This window comes from Colletotrichum abscissum, assembly GCF_030869225.1.
Source record: "Colletotrichum abscissum strain IMI 504890 chromosome Unknown Scaffold_12.1, whole genome shotgun sequence".
Taxonomy (NCBI): Eukaryota; Fungi; Ascomycota; class Sordariomycetes; order Glomerellales; family Glomerellaceae; genus Colletotrichum; species Colletotrichum abscissum.
The window spans coordinates 518,774-538,867 of record NW_026850010.1 but is presented as its reverse complement, the minus strand read 5'-3'; the positions used below and the strand labels follow the sequence as shown (position 1 = coordinate 538,867).

General features: G+C 49.7%; 4 protein-coding genes across 4 annotated transcripts; 2 read left to right on the top strand and 2 right to left on the bottom strand.

Moving 5' to 3' along the window:
• Positions 1–6,372: 6,372 nt before the first annotated feature.
• On the bottom strand, positions 6,373–6,906 carry CABS01_05936 (uncharacterized protein; the record flags this gene model as incomplete). The annotated part of the gene is made up of 1 exon (XM_060539304.1): positions 6,373–6,906. One exon carries the CDS (start codon positions 6,904–6,906, stop codon positions 6,373–6,375), a length of 534 nt encoding a protein of 177 aa, XP_060404699.1.
• Positions 6,907–11,239: 4,333 nt separating this feature from the next.
• On the top strand, positions 11,240–11,639 carry CABS01_05935 (RNA polymerase II transcription factor B subunit 5; the record flags this gene model as incomplete). The annotated part of the gene is made up of 3 exons (XM_060539303.1): positions 11,240–11,258; positions 11,355–11,503; positions 11,592–11,639. The coding sequence occupies 3 exons, from the start codon at positions 11,240–11,242 to the stop codon at positions 11,637–11,639; spliced, it is 216 nt and encodes a 71-aa protein (XP_060404698.1).
• Positions 11,640–11,979: 340 nt separating this feature from the next.
• CABS01_05934 (enoyl-CoA hydratase/isomerase) lies at positions 11,980–13,127 on the bottom strand (the record flags this gene model as incomplete). The annotated part of the gene is made up of 3 exons (XM_060539302.1): positions 11,980–12,089; positions 12,196–12,579; positions 12,776–13,127. 3 exons carry the CDS (start codon positions 13,125–13,127, stop codon positions 11,980–11,982), a joined length of 846 nt encoding a protein of 281 aa, XP_060404697.1.
• A 2,292-nt stretch (positions 13,128–15,419) lies between these two features.
• Positions 15,420–19,925, top strand: CABS01_05933 (uncharacterized protein; the record flags this gene model as incomplete). Its single annotated transcript, XM_060539301.1, has 2 exons — positions 15,420–17,868; positions 18,205–19,925. 2 exons carry the CDS (start codon positions 15,420–15,422, stop codon positions 19,923–19,925), a joined length of 4,170 nt encoding a protein of 1,389 aa, XP_060404696.1.
• Positions 19,926–20,094: the final 169 nt, after the last annotated feature.

Here is a 20,094-nt window from a genome sequence, read left to right as displayed (position 1 = left end):
CTTTTGTACAAATCGTGTTACTGTTATGTATTTGTACTGACGAACATTTCACGACGCATGATGGGACAGGATGGGCGGAAACCTCTGCTTTTCTTTGCGGGCTCAACCAACTTCTTGCTACGCTGGCCGTGCAAAGACTCTCTTTCGAGTCTCATGTTTCCTTTACAAATCATCGATATCCTTGGCATGCCACCTGTGTATAGAAAGCGGTCCTGTGAGATGGGGTTCACGAGCAAGCGAGCGTCCATGGGCGTATATAAATCTCGCCATGTATCATATTGTACCTTTTGTTTTTGTAAATGACAAATTGTAAACGATCACACGAGGAGAGTGCGTATATAGATGAGCTTGAACCAACAAACGTGTCCAGTCTTCTTGCCACTCCAATTATCTGCCCACTCCTCTTTGGACTTATTACCATGAAAGATTTGGGTCCCTGGTCTGCGATTCATCAGAGTATTCGGCCGTGATGAGTACTCACATCCGAAGGTTCAGCTCCGTACCCGAATCCGAAAATCTCATGCGGCCCAACCCTTCTCGTTTATTCGCCGCTGGTTTCAGGAAGAACTGGCTCTGTCTCTCTCTCTTCATCTTGCCGGGAACCGAATCCCGCGTGGGCCTCCCCTCTTTCTCTGGGGGAGGTGACCCGGACGCTACGGTGCTTTTCCCCTTGACACGGGTCACATGGATGTCCGAGGGGCCCCGGACCCGGCAGATCTACAAAAGAAACACGAAAATCTGAAGCACGGAGGACCTTCTTAAGAGACCTCACATATTGATCTGCAACGGTGGTCAGTACAGAGTACATAAGTACACTCACTTGCGCCCGCCTCCTCGTCTGCATGGCCCTGTCGATAATATTTGCTCTTACATGTTTTGTTTCTTTGGAGCTTTGGTAATGCCACAACTAGTAGGACATCGGCGTCTATATGATCTACGGGCGCACCGACCCCGAAGCTTGGCGAATATGTTTCGCGGCGCCTCTCTCTTGTGGTCCAGTGGTCAATCTTTCCAGTAACTTGTAGGGCCACTTCATCTTGATGTGTGGAAACTCAGAGGTGCGGGTGATGACGGAATGCTTGTACTTATCCGAGGCAAAAACTCTGAGTGTCTAAGCCAGTCTGCGATATGCCCATATGTGCCCTCCTCAGACTTGCCAGCCTCACAAACCCACCGAGCAGGTTACTCATGTTGAGAGGAAACGGTCAGTAAATGAATATCTGGCCTATCCAGCTCACTTACCTTTGAGTGACATGGGCCAATCTGAAGACCTGGAGCATTGTGATACCCGACATTTCTTGCCGACGTCATGAGCTTCCGCGTCGAGAGCATCTCGGAGGCCGTTAGCAGGCCTCTTTAGGCAAGATCACCTCTACGGAACTATGTAAACAAAACATATCTTCCCTGAATCATATAGCGCCTCCACATATACCGCGCAGAATAAGGGGTAATTACGATGGTTGACGCAGCCAGAATACGTCCCAATATGGAAGGAAGTAAAAGGTGTCAAATACGAGCGCTGCCAATAAATTAACCTCACCCGTCTTGGTATAGATGCACCAACGCTCCACTGGGAAAAGTACGAGTCGCTTCAATACTACTACATACCACTGAGCTTTTTCTTGCGCCCCTCCATCATTGAAGCTGTGATGTGGAGGCTCGATAATCGACAACGTCTTGACACTTCCCGAACAGATGCTCCCGACCTCCAGTCTCAGAGAATTAACACTTAGAGAAAATCAGTAAAAGGTCTCGGGCCTTAGTTCAAACCCTATCCCTACGAAAACCCAGCGCCTCATTTTCTTCACTACCCGTTTAACTACCAGGCTACGTGGCCACGGCCGATTCGAACCGCACCGGGGAAGTGCTCCCTCCTTCGAATCCATGACCAGTAAACCCTCTGCTCGATGCACCTCATGAATTCGAGGGAGCGGCAGCTTGAGGCATCCCGTGAACGTAGGCTTTCGCTCTCGCCCTAGCCGGTATTCAGACTAAGATACGTGGACCCATGAGTTCTCTACGAAAAAGGGCCATATTGCTACCACAATGAGGTTCGCGAAGAACCACTTGTCGTTGACGTGTAGCAGCTTTGAATTCCTGATATGAAAGACTTGTGGTTTTCTATAGCCTTTATCTATTATCCTTCTTTTCCTTCTTCTTAACCATGCTAAGTTCCTTTGACTCTCCCGAAGATGACTCTTTCCTCATTTTCAAGTCATAAACAAAGGGACCTAAGCCGCTAGTCCAGTCTATTAGCGCCGAGACGTGTGGCAGCTGTCTCCTCAGGAGAGAGAGAGAGAGAGAAAACATGTCGATTTCGTTCTCAAGGCTGATTATTGCTATCCTTCGTTGTTTAATTACAGGCAAGAGCTGGATGAAAAGGGATGACTGCTAGATATGTTCCTACGTCCGGTAGAAAGTGCAAGTGTAGTTACACCTCAGTGATTTCTCCCGGAATTCCAGAGCCACGACCCTCAGGCCGCCCCCAGTCTGCGTAGTCATTTGTTGAGAGTTTGTACCACAGGCCTATTGAGCTGCTTGAGAGGTAATTGAGACAAGGCTGTGGGGCTGAGGTGAGGGTACAGAAGCTAGAGTAACTTGTCACATTGTCCGTATTCTTGGTCGAATAATCCTAAGACGAAAGCGAGTGACGGAGAGGAAGGGATGAGCAGCGATCTAGTGGATTTCATGTTTTAACTTAGAGACTCGGCAGTCGAAACTGGCTTGAGTCTCCCAGAATGGAGGCATTCTGCTCGAACACGAGTGAATATACTCACCAGGACGGCGACTTCACCTCCAGTCTCACGAACCGCTGCCTCTCTATGGTCGACACTTATATCCGATTCCCGAACCGTTGGGATAACACGGTATCATTGCTCTATTCTCGTAACACAAAACCCTCTTACAGTCATTCCATGCCTTTCAGGTACCGCTTGCCGTATTGTGCCTCGGAGTATAAAACAGAAGTGGTGAAGAAGAACGTAGCTTGAAATAGTATAGACATTTGAGTGACCTCACTCCCCCCGGGCAGACACCATCAATGATGCGGGAGCTGGTCTAGTACTTCGAATTTTTGGATCCAAGAAACGAGGACAGCTTTTCTACAGGGATTCTCGCCAGGCTATGCAAGGGTCGACCACTTACTGTCACTGGCCCGACAGGGCCACTCCTAAAGCCTACGAAGATGGGAACTCGGATTCCATCCATGCTTAGAACTCACTACGCCTCTCCTAGTATTGGCTTCATGGATTTAAACCAGTGGGCTACACGTAACCAACTAGTAGAGACCTATCGCAATACCATCTTTCTAATATGTCCGTTTACAAGTATGACTGCCCGATTATTCTCCGAGACTGCATCCATCGCGAAAAACATAGCTAAGACAGATATTTTAGGAGACATTTAAGGTCAAGAGGGCCTTGTTAAGCTGTTGCGACTACGCTCAATGATTCCTTGCTCTCTGACCTAAAAAGCAGGGCAGAGTCTTCATCGCTGTTGATGCTGAGCAAGATCCCACGTGAAGACATAACCCTCGTCCGTCTTTGAATCACGTTGAGGATGTGAATCGGGGCAATGAACGGCAGAACTTAAAGCCAGCCCCTTGGAATCCGCCTCTGGTCGTGTCGATAGAATGGCGTCTTACGGCAACCTCATGGACCAGAGGGCATCACGGAAAACAACTCACAACAACGGCGGCGCGTGTTCGGGGTCAGGAGGCTATCTCATGGGGGCATAAGTTGACACGGCTCCAACGAACACTTTTGGCCATTTCGTAAAACTAGTCCCATTGAGATCGACAATTCAGCTGCATGTTCTTCTGGTATCGTTGCTCGTTGCTCGCGCATCCTCCCCCTTTTCCTGTTACCGTATACCACTTCCTTAATCACGAAGTAAGTTCAACTGGAATCCGAGGTGGAGGTACGCCGCTACGAAACAATCCAGCATTTCAGCTTCTAAACCCACTCGCCCACCTGTGACATCACAGCATAGAACAAACGACTGCCGACTAGAGCTGTGCTTGCCTTCATTTTCTTTCATACGCTCTCAATGCTCTCGGTCCAGTGTGGGCGTAAATCGGACAGCTTGCGAAGGGAATCGTCAAGCGTTGACAGGAACAACCGGCCAGCCAGACGAGGGACCGGACCTTGTCCAATCTTTTTGAGATAAGTGCAAGACACACTGCGATGGCTCTAGGCTATAATCAGTACTAACATTGGATTTACCCCGGAATCAGAAATAAATGGCAGATAAATAAATGGCAGATGGAGCTAAATAGTACGTTTGATACCGTTAATACCTATTGACTGCTCTGTGGTTCTGGTCAACTACAAAAATCACTTGTTTTCTTTGGAAAAGACAAGGCCTACGAGCTGATCGGACGTATCCGTTGGTTGAATTCCAGAACCTTCAATCTTTGCGATTGGCAATATCAAAAAGACAAGCTGACTCGAGAGGCTTACAAACCGGCCTCTTGAAGCTCACTGCCTGCCTATCAGTACTTCGAGACAAATCAGACACTAAAGGTGCGAGAGCTCAGTTAACCAAGTTACCTTAACTCGCAAATCGTATGGTATTGTATCGCATTGTCTGCTTCAACAGAAACGCAAGCATAGCTACGATTTCGAACTCTTTAGTAGCGCCTGGAGCCTCAACAGCGATGCCACACAGCTTTCAAGCGCGTCAGTTCTATGGTATCTACGATGAAGGAGCATAGCCTCGCAATTAATGAGTTCCCTCTCTTCAACTCGTCTGTATCTCTTCGTCTCCCAAAGGATACTATATAGTGAGCCCTACCGTACCCATTCTACATCTCGCCCTCCATCTGTCTTTGTCCTGGACACAGTCCCAGGCCGCCCGGCTATTATGCCCGCAAAAGCGAGAGTTGCGGCCTGGGTTTGATATAGATAAGAGGCCCGGCTGTGTCAAGAGCCAACGACTTGTCCTGTGACATTGCTTGACGATGTACCTACCTATATATAACCCAATATTCCTTCTCATTTGCCTTTCACTTTATATTCCCTCTTGAATAATCAATGAACCATGGGCAACGAAAACTGACCTACTGACTTGATATTATGTTCTTTCCCCGCTCTCTGTGGTTACATTGGAGCCACATCCTCTGCTTGAGCAGACAGACCACCCAGCATGCGAATTTTGTCATCACTGCCGGGATGCTTAAGAATCTGGACCAGTTGAGAGAACAGCTCGTCGATGGCTATCTCGTAAATGTATTCATACCCCTCATGGGTCGTTTCTCCTCCGCCGCAAGGTTGCAGTTAGAGAAAACCCTACGGGCCTACTGGTCTCTCTGTCTCGTCCCCGTAGCCCTTCAAGATACTCATCGTGAATCCTGCGTTGCCCCCGCCGTCGTCATTCTCTATTCGCGAATACCTCGATACGTTGCGAGTGGAAGTCAAGACACCTCCTGTATCAGCACAAAACCGTCATCCGACTCCTTCCAATAGTCCCTTCTCTCTAGTCGCTCCCCTACCCCTCTCTCCAGCACTCCTCGTTTAGACATGTGATCACACCGCCACTAAGAGACCACGGAACCTGCAACGGCCAAGTCACGAGAAGCCTCCGCACTTTTGAACAGATGACGGCTTGAGCTTGCAGAGTAGGAAGGCCCGTCCCCCCTCAGAGACAGCCTGGATTCCATAGACCAAATTGCCTAAGCCTCCCTCTTCGATCTCAGCCCTTGGAAGCAACCGGGCAACACAACTGTTCGCACCAAGCGGGACGCATCAGTTCTATGCCCGAGCAAACAGCATCTCAAGCGACCTTCATCTCAAGCTTCCCCTGCGTGACGCAAAAGACTCAGTACTATTCCGACTTAGGGTTAACGATAACATGAAGCACAGGGGGGACATGACTATAAACGCCATAGTACGACTGTGATTTGATTTCTTTTTTATTCGAGTCCTGGCTACCAATACTGCAGTGGCTACGATAGACATGAAATATGCAGCATTCAACCTCAGTATCACCAACTGTGGCATTCTGTCTGCGAATGGATGGTGTTCCACCAAAGATCCTTGGGGGACCTCAGTTGTTCCCCAGCCTACGCAACAGACTGGTATGTTTTAACATCCCCCAATCCTCCTCCCGCCCGTATCCTTGACGTCGAACGTCTCTCGTAATGAATCGATGCAATGATGTTTGTGATTCTCCTCCCCCCGCTTGTATGCTCTGTGACTTCGATGAAAAAATAGGACCCATTCCCAACTCAAACATGGTATCATTGCTGTGCTTTCCCTTAAACGCCCCTTTTGGTGCCTCGTTGTAACGCCGATGAGTAAAAAAAAAGAAGTGGTGAAAAGTGGGAGCTGATCGGTGTTGATAACTCCCAGTGGTGGTGGGTGCGTGATGGTATTAGTGCCTAGTCATCGCCGTAGGCGGGCTGGTAACGGCAGGCGGCGGAGTCGAAGAAGACGTGGAGCCGGTAGCTGTGCCGTAATCCGGAGGCAGAGAGCCACGGCCGACGCCTGCTGTGCCGCCGATGGGCGGGGGCGGAGGCATGGCACCTCTCGCGGTGTGCTCGACGTGGTGTGCCATCTCGAAGCTACCCTCACGAGCGTAAGCCTGACCCGGCTTCGCCTTGGGCTCATAGGCTGGAGGGGCTTCACCGAACTCGTCCAGGCCCTCATCGCTACGAGTGGTCCAGGCCCAGCGGCCGTTTCTCGACGACCGCTGACCTCTTTGGCGATTCGCTTCTAAGTCGCGGCGGGGCCAGGGACGTTGCAGGCCGAGCTTCCGGAGACGGCGGCGGCGTTGAAATTGAACAAGAGTTGCGATGATGCCGAGGGCGAGGAAGACGATGAGCGGCGTGAGAATCCAAGTGTAAGGCATGTTGGAGAGCGAGTATGAGCTGCCCGTACTGCCGAGGGAACCATCAGAAGAAGACATGATGGAGGTTGGTGGTTGGTAAAGCGAATGAGGGGTTGGCTGAGTAGAAGAGAGCGAATGACCAGAGATCGTCGAGCTCGGAGATCCGCGATTGGAGGTTCAAGTAGGCGTGGCAGGAGCGATGACTGCCAATCGATGGGTTTTGTGGTGAACGAGAGTTTTTTTTTTCTTCTTTCGCTCGATATGCCGAGATGACTTTGCGTCGTTGACTATTCTTGGGACCGAAGGGAAGGATCCTTGGCGCCGTATTGAACGGAACTACAAAGGCGTAGATGTCGAAACAGGGAAATAGTCGAGGCAGCTATGGTGGTGCAAGGGCGAGACGTTGGTCTTTCACGTCATCATAGCGTGGCTCAGATTTGGCGGGAATTCGCTAGTGCTGTCTCGATCCAGCAAGCTTTTTGACAGCTGGTGAGCCTATGGCAGGTGCGGTGGAGCGGATTGAACGGAACAAGCTGCAGGAGCCAGGCCGGGAGATACGGGAAGGTGACGAGCTGGTAGGAAGACGTGGAGGCTGGACTCGAGAAGTTCGGGGAGATCGGGCGCTTGATGGGTTGGTGGTTGACGCAAGCAAGGAGGGAGCTTGCGGGTTATGATGATCTAATGGGGTTCGTATCGCCACTGGTTGGTGGATAAGTCGGGTCCAATTGTTTTCTTGTCTTGATTACAGGTCGCCGGGGGAATGCAGATCGTTGCAGCACTGTCGATGTCTGAAGAGAGATCGATTGGTTGGAAGTTTGACGTTCAAGGGAGGGAGAGACAGCGTAACAAAAGATTGGAAAGAAAAGAAAGGCAAAGCAGAGCGAAAGTTGAAGGGAGAGAAGAGTGTTTTCTGAGAAGAAATGGTGGCGGGGGGAGATATTGGATATTTGGCTGTAAAATGCCAAACACGACTCAATAGCGGAGTAGGTGAAAGTGGGAATTCCAGCAGTGCAGGGGCTGGAAGGAAGGACCCGAGAAATGAAGCAACGCGGGCGGGCAAGGCAGGCTGGCTGGATGTCCAAATGCGTGGTGGTGTCGTGGTGGTGAGGCCGGGAAATGGCTGGTGTTCCAAGGTTAGGTTGGGCTTATTCTGTAGGGCGAGACAGGGTTGGCCAGGTAGTGTATGCGTACGGAGTGCCTAGGAGGGTTTAGGATGTGCGATTTTCGTATCCGATAGCTCGCGGATACAAGGTCGGAGGGAAGCTACTTTTAATTAAAGAACGGTAGCCAGGCACAGGAGGGCCGAGGAGGAGTAGGCTAACGATGCCCTGGGAATGGATAAAAAAGACGAGACGGCGATGGGCCTAGGGCGCAAGAGGAATGGCCGACGACCTCGGGAACGGCGTGCGAATGCGGACGGCTCCCGTGTGCGATTGCGAAGGGTGCGTTACTGGCGGCTGCACTGCATAAAAAGGTAAAACCAGACAGGATAACCAAGGGTTTAGGACTTCAAGAGACGACAGCCGAGGGATAAAGATGGGGTGAAAAGAAGAGGGAGGGAGGGAGCAGATGGGAGGATGTATTTGGGACGAAGGGATGCGACGGCTGGACTCTATTGATGAGCTACAGATTCACCGTTCACGATGCTATGTGCGTATATCCGTAAGCTATGACTACGGATGCTTTCGTAGTGGCCGCGCAAATATTTGCACGTCAAGTGTCAAGTGTAGTGTCGAGGGTGATTACATGCAGCTGGTGAGGATAATTTACTCCGTAACCAGTGGACAGCTGCATGTGCAATACCAAATGTGGACGCGTGAACCAGCGTTGCATCTCCTCTGGAGAACGGGGGCTGCGACGACGAGGAGCCAGTCAAGCAAGTCAAGATTTCAACCCCCCGTCAAACAGGAGGCACCCCTGACGACGCGATGCCAATCCTTAGGGGCAGTCTTGGCTACTTTTTTGGGGATCGCACGTCATGAGCAACATGGTCGCAGTATCGTGTTGAGCAGGGCAACGTCTGCATCGATTGTTGAAGAGATGAACGTGTCCACCGGCCGAGTGCGAAACGGCGAAACAGAGAAACATACCTTAGGTAAGGAAGGTGTGTGTAGAGTCGCTCTTGCATCTGACGGGCACGGATACGTCGGCTGCTTACGTGTTCTGCCATTGCGAAGGCATTCGTACCTTCCTCGGGCCCTTCACATCTTGCAGTTGGATGCTTGCAGGACCTGGAAGTTTGGCATCCCAGGACGAGATTCGGGACAGGTACCTCTTCTGCCCGCCCTGCATGGCGGCTCTGTGAGGTACCCACATCCGAGGTTCTCCGTCTCCTCCCAGGTGCAGCAGCTGGTGCATCCCGTCGGACTTGGCTTTCCCACTTTCCCTTCCTCGGGCGCCTTCCTTCAGCGTGCTGCGTCGGCCAAAATAAGGAAACTCTCACAATCTCCATCGTGACTCGCTGACACCTCGCACATCGCGGCTGTTTCAGAGACTCCTCGCTTCGTTCCAAATCGCATATCCTACCGCATGTCAAACGGAAAGCCAAAAAAGAAAGAAAAAGAGAAAAAAAATCTAAACTTTTGCAAACAATTATGCAAACACAAACACATGCAGGAGTTCCTCTACCTTATTGGCATTATTTCAAGAGTCCGTAAACATCCGTTCGACTGGGATGGGGGCGGCCGCAGCCCACAGCCCGCAGGCTCAAATCCAGTTCGACCGACTCGCACTCGGGAATTTTATTGTGCGTAGACAGTTGAGGGACAAACAGACCACACAGCAAACGCAGTCACGATACCTTGTCTTGCCTGCGACCCGAAGCTTCAAGTCTCTTCATTAAACTCGCCTCGGTATTTCCGTTTGGGAAATGTGTATTAGAGTGGCCAGGTTGAGCCCAGTTGACCGTTGAGCATTCGATGAGGAAAAGGCTCTCGATTGACGGCGAGCTGCAGCTTACAGTCAGTCACTGGATGCAAAATTTGCAAAGCATACTCGGCCAACAGTCAGCTCCTGCATTCCAGGAATCAGTTGTCCTCTTTGTCAATTCCAAAAGACTTTGTCTGGCGACTCGCAAGAAAATCTGTCAAAGTCAAGTTTTTGATTGCTTCTGTTCACGCGACCCTAGAGAAAAGAGGGTTCAGATGAGGTGTCAAGGGTCCGGACAGGGGTGCTTAAATTGGCCCTTGCACATCAGGACCGGATGGAGAGCTTGACTTGGATTTGACCACTGTTTAACTCCATCGTTTTGTATTACTAAAGGATTACCGCAGTACATATAGATACTACCCTGCCCTCAAATTCCGCACTATTTAACCTTAACCCTTTTTTTACTTATTCTTTTTTCTATTTTACCCTCTCCCTCGTTAAGGGATCGTTAGAATTATAATTTTAATAACTTATTAATAAGTTAGTATTATTATTTAAAAATAAGTAATTTATTCTTATATATAAATACTAAAAATCTTATTATTATAAAAATAATAATAAATATATTAGAGTATTTAAAAGAGCTTTTTAATAAATTTTTAATACTATTTAAAGTAATTATTTTTAAATTATAAAAAAAAACCGAGGTACTATATTAATACGGCCCTATTTATTTTATTAATATTAATAATACCCTTTTTAATATAGGATATATTAATAATACTTTATAACTACGTTACTATACTTTATAAATCGTATTTAATATTAATAAAGCTTTTAATATTATTTACTAAGTTTTTTATTAAAGTTATTATTATAGGGTTAGTTTAGTTATTAATATCTTAATAAGTATTTTAACTTAATTTAGAAGCTTTTATAGCTCTTAAGGAGAGGTTTTTAAGGGATTTATAATTAGACTTTTTATTTATTATAAGCGAAGCTATTATAATTAAAGCTATAATAATTAAAGTTATAATAATTAAAGCTATAATAATTAAAGCTATAGCGTTATTTATAAACCTCGATAGTAAGTAGTTAATAATATAATTATCTTTTTTTTATAGTAAGCTTAAAAAAGTATTTTAATTTAAGTACTAAGTAGGTACTATACTATTTTATTAAAACTGTATTCTTATACTTGTGACTTAAAAAGAATTAACTTTTTTTGATAATAAGGTACTTAGACTTGGATTCGACGGCCTGAGGCTGCTGTGAGGCAAGCACACTAGTGGATTCTGGGCAAACTAGGCACCAAAAGCAAGACACCTGGTTGGTCGACCAGTGCCCCACTTGTTCTCTTCCAAATGTCATCGCCAACTCCAGGCAACTCATCGTCACTGCTTCGTCCACCTCATCAGCGAAGCAGGTAATTACGGATACCTTACGTTAGGCCCGCTTCAACCCAGATATGTGTGAATAGCGTCACTGCGTCCGCACATAACTCACTTCACCCCTTGCTTACCTCGCCAACGAAACCGCCAGGATGCCCCGCGCCATCAGAGGTAAGATGTCTCCCACCACATGCTTGCCCTCTCTGCCCAGCCGCCCTTCCCCAGATATTCCCCTGGCCTACTAACATTCCCGCCCCGCCTTTCCAGGAGTACTCATCGAGTGCGACCCCTCCATCAAGTCCATCATCGTCAATATCGACTCCAACAACCACGACTACATCATTGAGGATCTCGACGACCAGCACGTCGTTGTCAAGGAGAACATGGTTGGTTTGCTCAAGAGACAGCTTGATGAGGTTAGTGACCCCTTTTATTGTTCTACATACACACAAATATATCATATGTGTATATATCAGATACGGCATTGACACACATAACTTGCAGAGGTTAAAAGAGACCCAGCAGCCCGATGAGAGTTCAGACTCTGATTGAGCGCCCACGGAGTCGGTGTATCAATTGTCTTTATTGTACATGCCTTCATTTGCTTCCGACTGCTCTTCCACTGTGTCCTAGAGACAATCGTCTCCAAAATTCTGGCTGCCATGTGCCTATCGCTGTGCTTTTCGCCGCCGCAGCAGCATTCTGTCATGTCATCTTGACTATCATGACGCGTGTATAATGTATGGTTTGTAGGAGGGGATCACGATCCGTCCCCTGACCCGGGAATGTCTATAGGAATGGAATCCAAATTGCCTCACACGAGGCTGCATCATTGTGGCAGTCCCACAAAAGGGAAGGGTTGACACACGTTTGTCTACCTAAAGGGAGCTGACTAGAGCTTCTCAAAAGTAGGCTTCTTCTTCTGCAACCCGGACATCAGGGCAGTCTTGGTATCGCTTGATTGAAGCATGGCAGCGTTCCAAATAGTAGTGTACCGCAAGTCTAGAGCCACACAGTCAGCAAAGTCAATGAAGAAACAAAGCCCAATTCAGGGTAATGGAGAATATAAATGGGCATAGCCATTTCCCAAAATGGAATGTTAACTTACTCTCCGCAACAGAGTGATCTCTCGCATGGTTCAACAGCTCCTTGGTACCCTGCACCGCAACAGGACTCTTGCTGGCGACGAACTCGGCCCACTTCGTTCCCGCAGCGACGGCCGCGTCCTTGGAGTCGTGCACCTGGCTGACGAAGCCCACGGCGAGCGCCTCGTCGGCCGAGAAGTCCCGCGCCGAGAGGCAGACGTCTTTCACCCACGACGTGGACCCGACGAGCTTGGGCAGCCGGCTGAGAGTGCCGAGGTCGGCGGCGAGGCCGATGTCGACTTCTTTTACGGCGAAGCGGGTGTTGCGCGCGGCGATGCGTACGTCGGCGCAGCATGAGATGTCGATGGCGATGCCGATTGAGATTCCGTGGAGGACGCAGACGACGGCTGGGGGGTGAGTGTTAGCTCAAATGTTTTATCGTTCTCAGGGACTGGTGTGGATTTGGATTTGGGTATTATGAAGCATGTCCACGTTCATATTGAGAACCATCAAGGCCATATCAAAAACGAGCAGAAGGAGAAACCTTGCGCCATAAAAGTACAACTCAGAGTTTCAAACACAATAAATAGAAAGGTTACATACGCTTCTCACACTTCTCCATGGCAGCGATAGCATCCTGGAACTCGGTAATGTGGCGGCGCATGTTCGTCGCGTAGCGGGCCGGGTCGCCGCCGAGGTCCGCGCCGAGGGGGCTGTTGACGGCGTCCTGGACGTCGAGGCCGGCGGAGAAAGCGCGGTCACCGGCGCCGGAGAGGACGACTGCGCGGACGTCCGGGTCATGGCTGAGGCGGTCAAAGACGGTGGCGAACTCGCGCCATACGGGCTCTGAGAAGGCGTTGAGCTTCTGCGGGCGGTTGATTTCGACGTGGGCTACGAAGGGGGAAGGGGAGGTGACGAGGAAGTGGGTGTAGGTGTAGTCTTTGAAGGGTGCCATTGTGTTGTTTGTTTGTATGTAGTCCTATGTATGTGTGAGGTGAGGTGAGTGAGCGGAAGGGTTTGCCTTTGGTGAGGTTTTCGTGGTGTGAGGGGTGAGGCGGAGAGCTGGATGAGACTACCAATGTGAAGATGTTCAAATCAAGGTACGCAAATGGCCAGGGTGGTTATGTGAGTATGCCTGAGTTCGTAACCCGGCGATGCTTGGGATGAGCGTGGTAGAGTTGAAAGCGAATCTCACTCAAATGTACAGGTGACAGGATGTTGCGAGTGCGATGATGAAGTCTCGAAGAGGCTGACTGGACGGGGGGCTGGCCGAGTTGCCGAGGCACGTCTCGCAGGCGTTTTCCCCGACCCGACCGAGGGGTGGCCCCGCCTGATCTGGGGTAAACGCTACACACGCCGGGGTGGGGTTATTGATTGCACTTTTTTTTTTTTTTTTTTTTTGCTTCTGACAACACACAGTGATCTTATGTAATGAATACATTCCGAGGTCTCTTGCTGTTCGAGGCGGGATCTCAACTCGGGTGTCAATGGATCTTTTGATTTAGGTGAATGGTTTCATTCGGAGCGAATTCCTGGATGTATGGGTCTTCCCTATATCTCGGCTTCGAAACATCGGCTGTGCTCAATCGGCCTTCTCGAGGCGATGAGCGTCGCGCCCTCTAGAACGAGAAGACTTCGCCCATCATTTGATCTGATTATCAAGTCATAGTTGGTTTGTGGCTCTCGGCTCATTCTACCAACAAGTCTCGTTGTCCAATCTGCGCGGCTGACTTCACCTTTCGGGCTCAGCTAAAGGAGGTTGCTGGGCATCTCTTAACCAGAAATCAAGCTTCGTTAGATTCCATTGCGTTGCATCATCCTCGAACTGATCTGCTAGGATGAATAAAAGACGTGAACAAGTCAACCCGCAGTCATCAACCATGCTAGTGCTTTCTAGGGGTGCCAAACTGCCTCAGCCCCTCACCAAGTCGGCTCGCACTACATCACTGGGTGGGAGTTCTGGCCGGATGACTCACGCTGCAACCCCAAACACCAATAGCTTGGCGTTTTATGGGATGTACACAACAATATTCGAGGCCGTCTCCTCACATCGATGGGCTTGATAAGAGTCCTCGTGTTGGAATATGGAAATGAAGAGGGAGGTTGGACAAAGTACTAGAGCAAAGTCTCGAGGAAATGATTACTTACACAAGCTTTGCTATATGCTGCTTTTTCAATACTAGTAAGGCTTATGCCGAGCCTTGAGTGTTCTTTGAAGCAGAACCTGAAGACAAGTCAGCGACCAGTCTCCTTTACAGCCATGTCCTAAGTAGTACAGAGTCTGGATATCCAGGAAATCAGATTAGAGGCGAAACCGGTGCCATAGACGATATCCTCATTGTAAGTTCAGTACGGCGAGTGAATATCCATTATCATCATCTCTTGGAGTATCTCATGTATGGTAAGGGAACGGGGCTCACTAACCTTTCTCAATAACTTCTTCGATGGACTCATTGCTGTGCCCCTCGTAATTTTCATGTCAAAGGTGCGCTGCGAAGGCGTTTTATATAAGTGACTATCCATGTGGCTACATCACAAGCTCTCCCGGTTGATTTGAGGTATCGCCAGTAAACTAAGACTTGAATAGTTGGTGGAGGGTCGGATCCGGGAGCCAAGGGGCTCGCCGTATGAGTCAACCGGTCAACGAACCAATGCTCGTCTGTCCAAGCAAGGCTATCCCACGTCTATTGTTGCCATCAGAGGTTGCGAGATGACAATCACCGAGCACCTTCATCATCGGGTGAAAACGTAGTGCATGATCAACAACAGCATACATGTATTGTATCAGCGGAACACAACAGCAGAACGCAATGAGGGTTGTTATCCTAATGTATCCATGTACTTTCAATCTCCAGAAAAGCATACATGTACTTCATTGACGTCCAGATCTTTGGAGCAAGATAGGTACCTAGTACAGCATGATTCAAACGCTGGGGATGGAAGGTACGGTTCAACAGGTACCCCCTCCTCGTCTTCAGATTGTCATCATTTTTACTTGGCGGAAGGAGCATACCCGACCAAATTTCGGTGCTTGCAGAAGGCACAAGGAAGAGTGACAATGACTACATGCGCTGTCAATAGATCGGCCCTCCGATTTTGTCGTCAGCACCATTATCCTCTCGACAACCTCCCCAGTTCCTTGACCTCCTATCAAAAGGAACTTCCCTAGAATCACGCCACCCTCCACACGGAGGATTTATCATTACTGCGCTTATCAAATACTCATGCATCCCGTTTTTTGAACTTCATGTCTAAAGCCACAAGGACTCGGTCTCTGACGCCACCAACCGAAGTCCAGCGGCTGACGGACCCCAGAACGTCGACTTACAAGCAAACGGCTCTGCGACGCTACAATTCCGCAGAAAAGCTTGGCAGCAGACCTCGTAGTGTCAGTTCTCGATCTTCAGATTCGCCGCCGACCACTTTCCGACTCGGTTTCTGCTGCCCCTCACAGGCCGAGCTTGCACTGAATCCCAAACCAAAGGAGGAGAAGCCTGCGATGTTATCCAACTTCTTCCATCCGACCAAAGATATCGTACATCGAAATCGAGAGCCATCCAACGCAACCAGAGGAGACTTCGAGGACACACCTCTTCCTAGCGCTCGACCTTCTATGATGGACATATCCCTGAAGAAAACCGAAAAGGACGTCGCTTCAAGCTTTTCTTCGGCGAAAAGTTTTACATTTCGACATGCACTCCTCAAGACCGCTTCCGGGCGCCCCTTGTTGGTTGACAAAGATTTACCCGTGCCCCCGGTCCTTAGTCGACAAGTCAGCGAAAGCCAATTGCAGAACCCGCGAGAAGACATAAAAAGCTTTGAGAACAAGGCAAAGATTGCCATTCCATCGAGAAAGTACTCGCCTTCCCAGATGCAAGACAATCCTGTACCTACTGTCAGTCAACGTCTCATGGAGACCACGACCAACGTCGACCCTTACTTTCCCCGGGAAACCATCTGCGTTGATCCTCTGATCCATCCGGATGAGTCACATACTAAGGTTCATCACCGTGGTATTCTCAAAGGTGCTGACTTCTGCGACACCGGTGTGCCTGGACAACCTGTTCCACAGCAACTTGAGAACAGGACGTCTAGCTCTTCTTCTTCTTCTTCTTCGTCATCTCCCTCTTCGGAGGCTGAAATTGTTCTTGCCAAGGTGCGCAGAGCTATGACTGGAGATGATCTTTGTCTCTCTACAGTCGAAGTCACTGTCCCAAAGCACGATGGACACAGCCATGCCATGAAAGTTCGGCCAGCGTTCAATTTACCGACCTTTGAGTACCCCAATATACGTCGCCAACAGCAATCTCCTCCTGGAGTCTCCAAGGTCCGGCCGTTTGACCCAGCCAAGGAACATTTGTTGCCCGAAGGGGATATCAATGGACCGACAGAAATCGAAATCCAAGAGAGCAAGGACAAGCTAACCAATATACCGGTCTCCAAAGTCCGACCCTTTGCCCAGGAACCCCCTGAGCTGAATCATCATGCTGGACATCAAAGAGTGTCAAAAGTTCGGCCCTTCAGTGACGAATCTGATAACGGCAACCAAAAAGACGAGGATGCCTATTTTGCTGTCGGATCAGATGAGTCGGCAACCGAGGGGCCCGGCAGAGTCACTAAGCCACGTTTGGAGAGTACAACTCGCTCCCGAGCAAGCACTATAGACTACAAGCGAACTGCTCAGTGGCTCCGGCATCTACTGAAGAATCCCGAATCTCATACGGCCAAGTTGACGGAAAGACCATCCAAGGCAAAAAGAGCGTCCTATGCTTCTTTGAAGAACTCTCAGGAACAAAGTCCAGTGTCGCGGAAGATGACCCGTCAACCGACGCTTCCAACTACCGAAGTTGAGCAGAATTTCTTCCAAAGCACTTTCGGGGAGCTAGAACGTCTCCTTCAAGAAGCTTTGGCACTGGCTTCTCGGGTTGCTGACGACGAAGAGGCAAAATCTCCAGAGGCTATACAATCTCCGCATGCTGTCTCAAAGGAAGCGGCACCCTATGATTACGCCTCTCAGTTCTCTGACATCGACTTGGATGATGACGGTAAAGCAAAAGGACCACAAAACAAACGCGCTGCTACGTTTCCACATTCCGGGCGGCCTGAAATCCGTGCGGTAGACAATCTCTACCGTACTATTTCTCTCACTCCGCAGACCGTAGAGCTCGAGAGCATGCTTGGTCGTAAGAAGAGTTCAGTTGTCAAGAAAACCAAACGTAGACGCAAATCGCGATCCCGGCAAGCTGGACCTGTGCCAGACAGAGTTTCGAGCAGGAAGAGAAACAAGGGCGTAAAGAAACCGAAGCGCACAAAGCCGAAGCAGATTGTCGAGCAACCTCCGACAGATTCAGAGTCTAGCATGGACGGATCCAATGACTCCTCTGCAGTCAACTTCCCGACTCGAAATCAAGCTCAAGGAAGCAGCGAGCCAACTCGACCTCGAGCAAGCACGAAACGGGTACCCTTCTTATCCCGCAACACAGGCGAGGACAATCTTCCTCAGGAGGACTTGGGCGGCCGTCCGATCCGCAATCCACGAGGGATCAGCCTACGAGGCAAGTCTCATGTCAGTCTCCGTGGTGTACAAGCATTCAGTCTAGCCAAGTCGAAACGTCGTCAACCCATTGCTCGGGACTGGTCACCAGTCCGAAAGAGAGCCATTGCGGCTGTGGCTTGCATCAGTACGGCCCTGATCGGTATGATTGTCGGTATCTATGCCGGCCTAGTACCCTCACTGCAATACTACATCCTAGACACAAGCCACTCGATCATCAACGGCAATGTGGGCTGCTTTCTTGGGATGGCAATTCCCACATTCTTTTGCTGGCCACTTCCTCTGGTTCATGGGCGCAAGCCATACATCACGACTGGGCTGATTCTATCCATGCCACTTCTTTTCCCTCAGGCTTTGGCTGTCAGCGCTCAAAGATTTTACAGCCTCACTGGATAGAGAATGGTGTTGTTGGTTCCGCGAGGCTTCATGGGTATCTGCCTCGGTTTCGCAAGCATGAATTTCCACTCAATACTTACAGACCTTTTCGGCGCATCCCTCATGAGCAGCAATCCTCATCAAGAGGTTGTGGATGACTTTGATGTAAGGAGGCACGGAGGTGGTATGGGTGTCTGGCTCGGTATCTGGACATGCTGCTACATTGCATCCCTTGGCTTTGGTTTCCTCATTGGCGCCGCGGTGATCGATCAACTCCCACCAGACTCCGGGTTTTATATCAGTATCGCCCTGACCGCCATAGCCCTTTTGCTGAACACTCTATGTCCAGAGGTGCGTCGTTCGGCGTTCCGAAGATCAGTCGTGGAAGTCAGAACTGGCACGGATGTCTCCCGGCGTGTTGCTCGCGGCGAAATCATGATGCATCGTGTTAAAACTGGACCCAAGTGGTGGGGCGAGGAATTGTATCATGGTGTCGCACTCTGCTTTGAGATGCTTCGACAACCCGGTTTTGCTGTCATGGCCATTTACTCTGGTTGGATTTACGCCCAGGTGGTTCTCATCATCGTCTTGCTGGGATCCCTGACTTCAAGATTTTACCGAATGCGGTCACCCTTTGTCGGGCTCATGGTATCTGCGATAGCATTTGGCGCACTCGCTGCTATCCCATTCCAGAAGGCCAGTTACTTCTCCAGAGCGAGACACACCCAGGTAAACACCAGTCGTATGACATTCGACAAACAGGTAACATGGACATCTCACCTTCTTCGCCGATCCATTTTCGCCATTGGCCTCCCACTGGCTGGGATCGTCTACACATTGGTTTCGACTGGCCCACCAATGCATCCGATTGCGCCTGCCATTGTCGCCGCTGCGATCGGCTTTCTTTCGTGCCTGGCAATCTCAGAATGCAATGGACTCATCATGGAAACCTTTGACACTTCGGATCTACAGTCTGGTATGACTGGTCGGCCTCGGGGGAATTCAGACAACGCACAGAAGAGGAAAAATTACTCCGCCTACCCTCGCGTGACTGCAGGATTTGCCGTTTGTCACACCCTGGGGTTCATATTCGCTGCTGGAGCAACTGCACTAGGCGGTATGGCCCAGCGTAGCCTCGGTCAGAGAGCAGCAACGGGGGTTGTAGCTGGAATCTTGTTCATTTTGACACTGCTACTGACATTGACCCTGATTCGTTTCAAGGAGGTCACGATCATTCCGGAGAGCAAGACCGAGGCGATGGATAGGTGGACAGCTGCGCGCAGAGAATCTATCAAACGCCGCGACTCGATGCCAACTGGGGTGATGGACGACAAAAATGTCATCGCTGAAGAAGAGCCATGGCGTCCGTTCATTGTTGGTAATCCCACCAGCAAAACACGACGAGTCAACGTCCTCGAGCTCGGTAGTCTGTCACGTTTCACGGAGATCAGGAAGAGGAACAAACTCATAGACGCTAATCAGCACCTGAACCGAGCAGCTTTCGATGCTGGGATAGATGCACTTGACGACCAAATCAGCGATGTCATGAGTGATATCGTTGACGATGTCAAAGACCTTGTGAGAAGAGGTAGTCAGAGGAGTCAAAGAAGCCAACGGAGCCAGCGGAGCCAGCGAAGCCAGCATAACCGGACCTCACGTTCGCGGCGAAACCATCGAAGTGCGACAAGCGATGGAAGTGGACACTCTTCTATTGAGATGACCTCCTTGGAGGACGTCATGTCAGGTGGGCATCGGCCCCGATTGCCTGAGGATGTCTACAATGAACGAGAATGCCTTAGAGGTCAAACGGTCAAGGAAGAATGAGAGACAAGATTGCAGTGCTTCGGTATGAGATAAATGTAGAATTTCCTACGAGCAGAAGAGGCCGTCTCCAGGACGGTATTGCATGAGAGCACCTATAATGACGAGCAGACACTCTTGACGGAAGAAAGACCAAAACTTCGTAGTCAATGTACCTTAGTATACACAATAT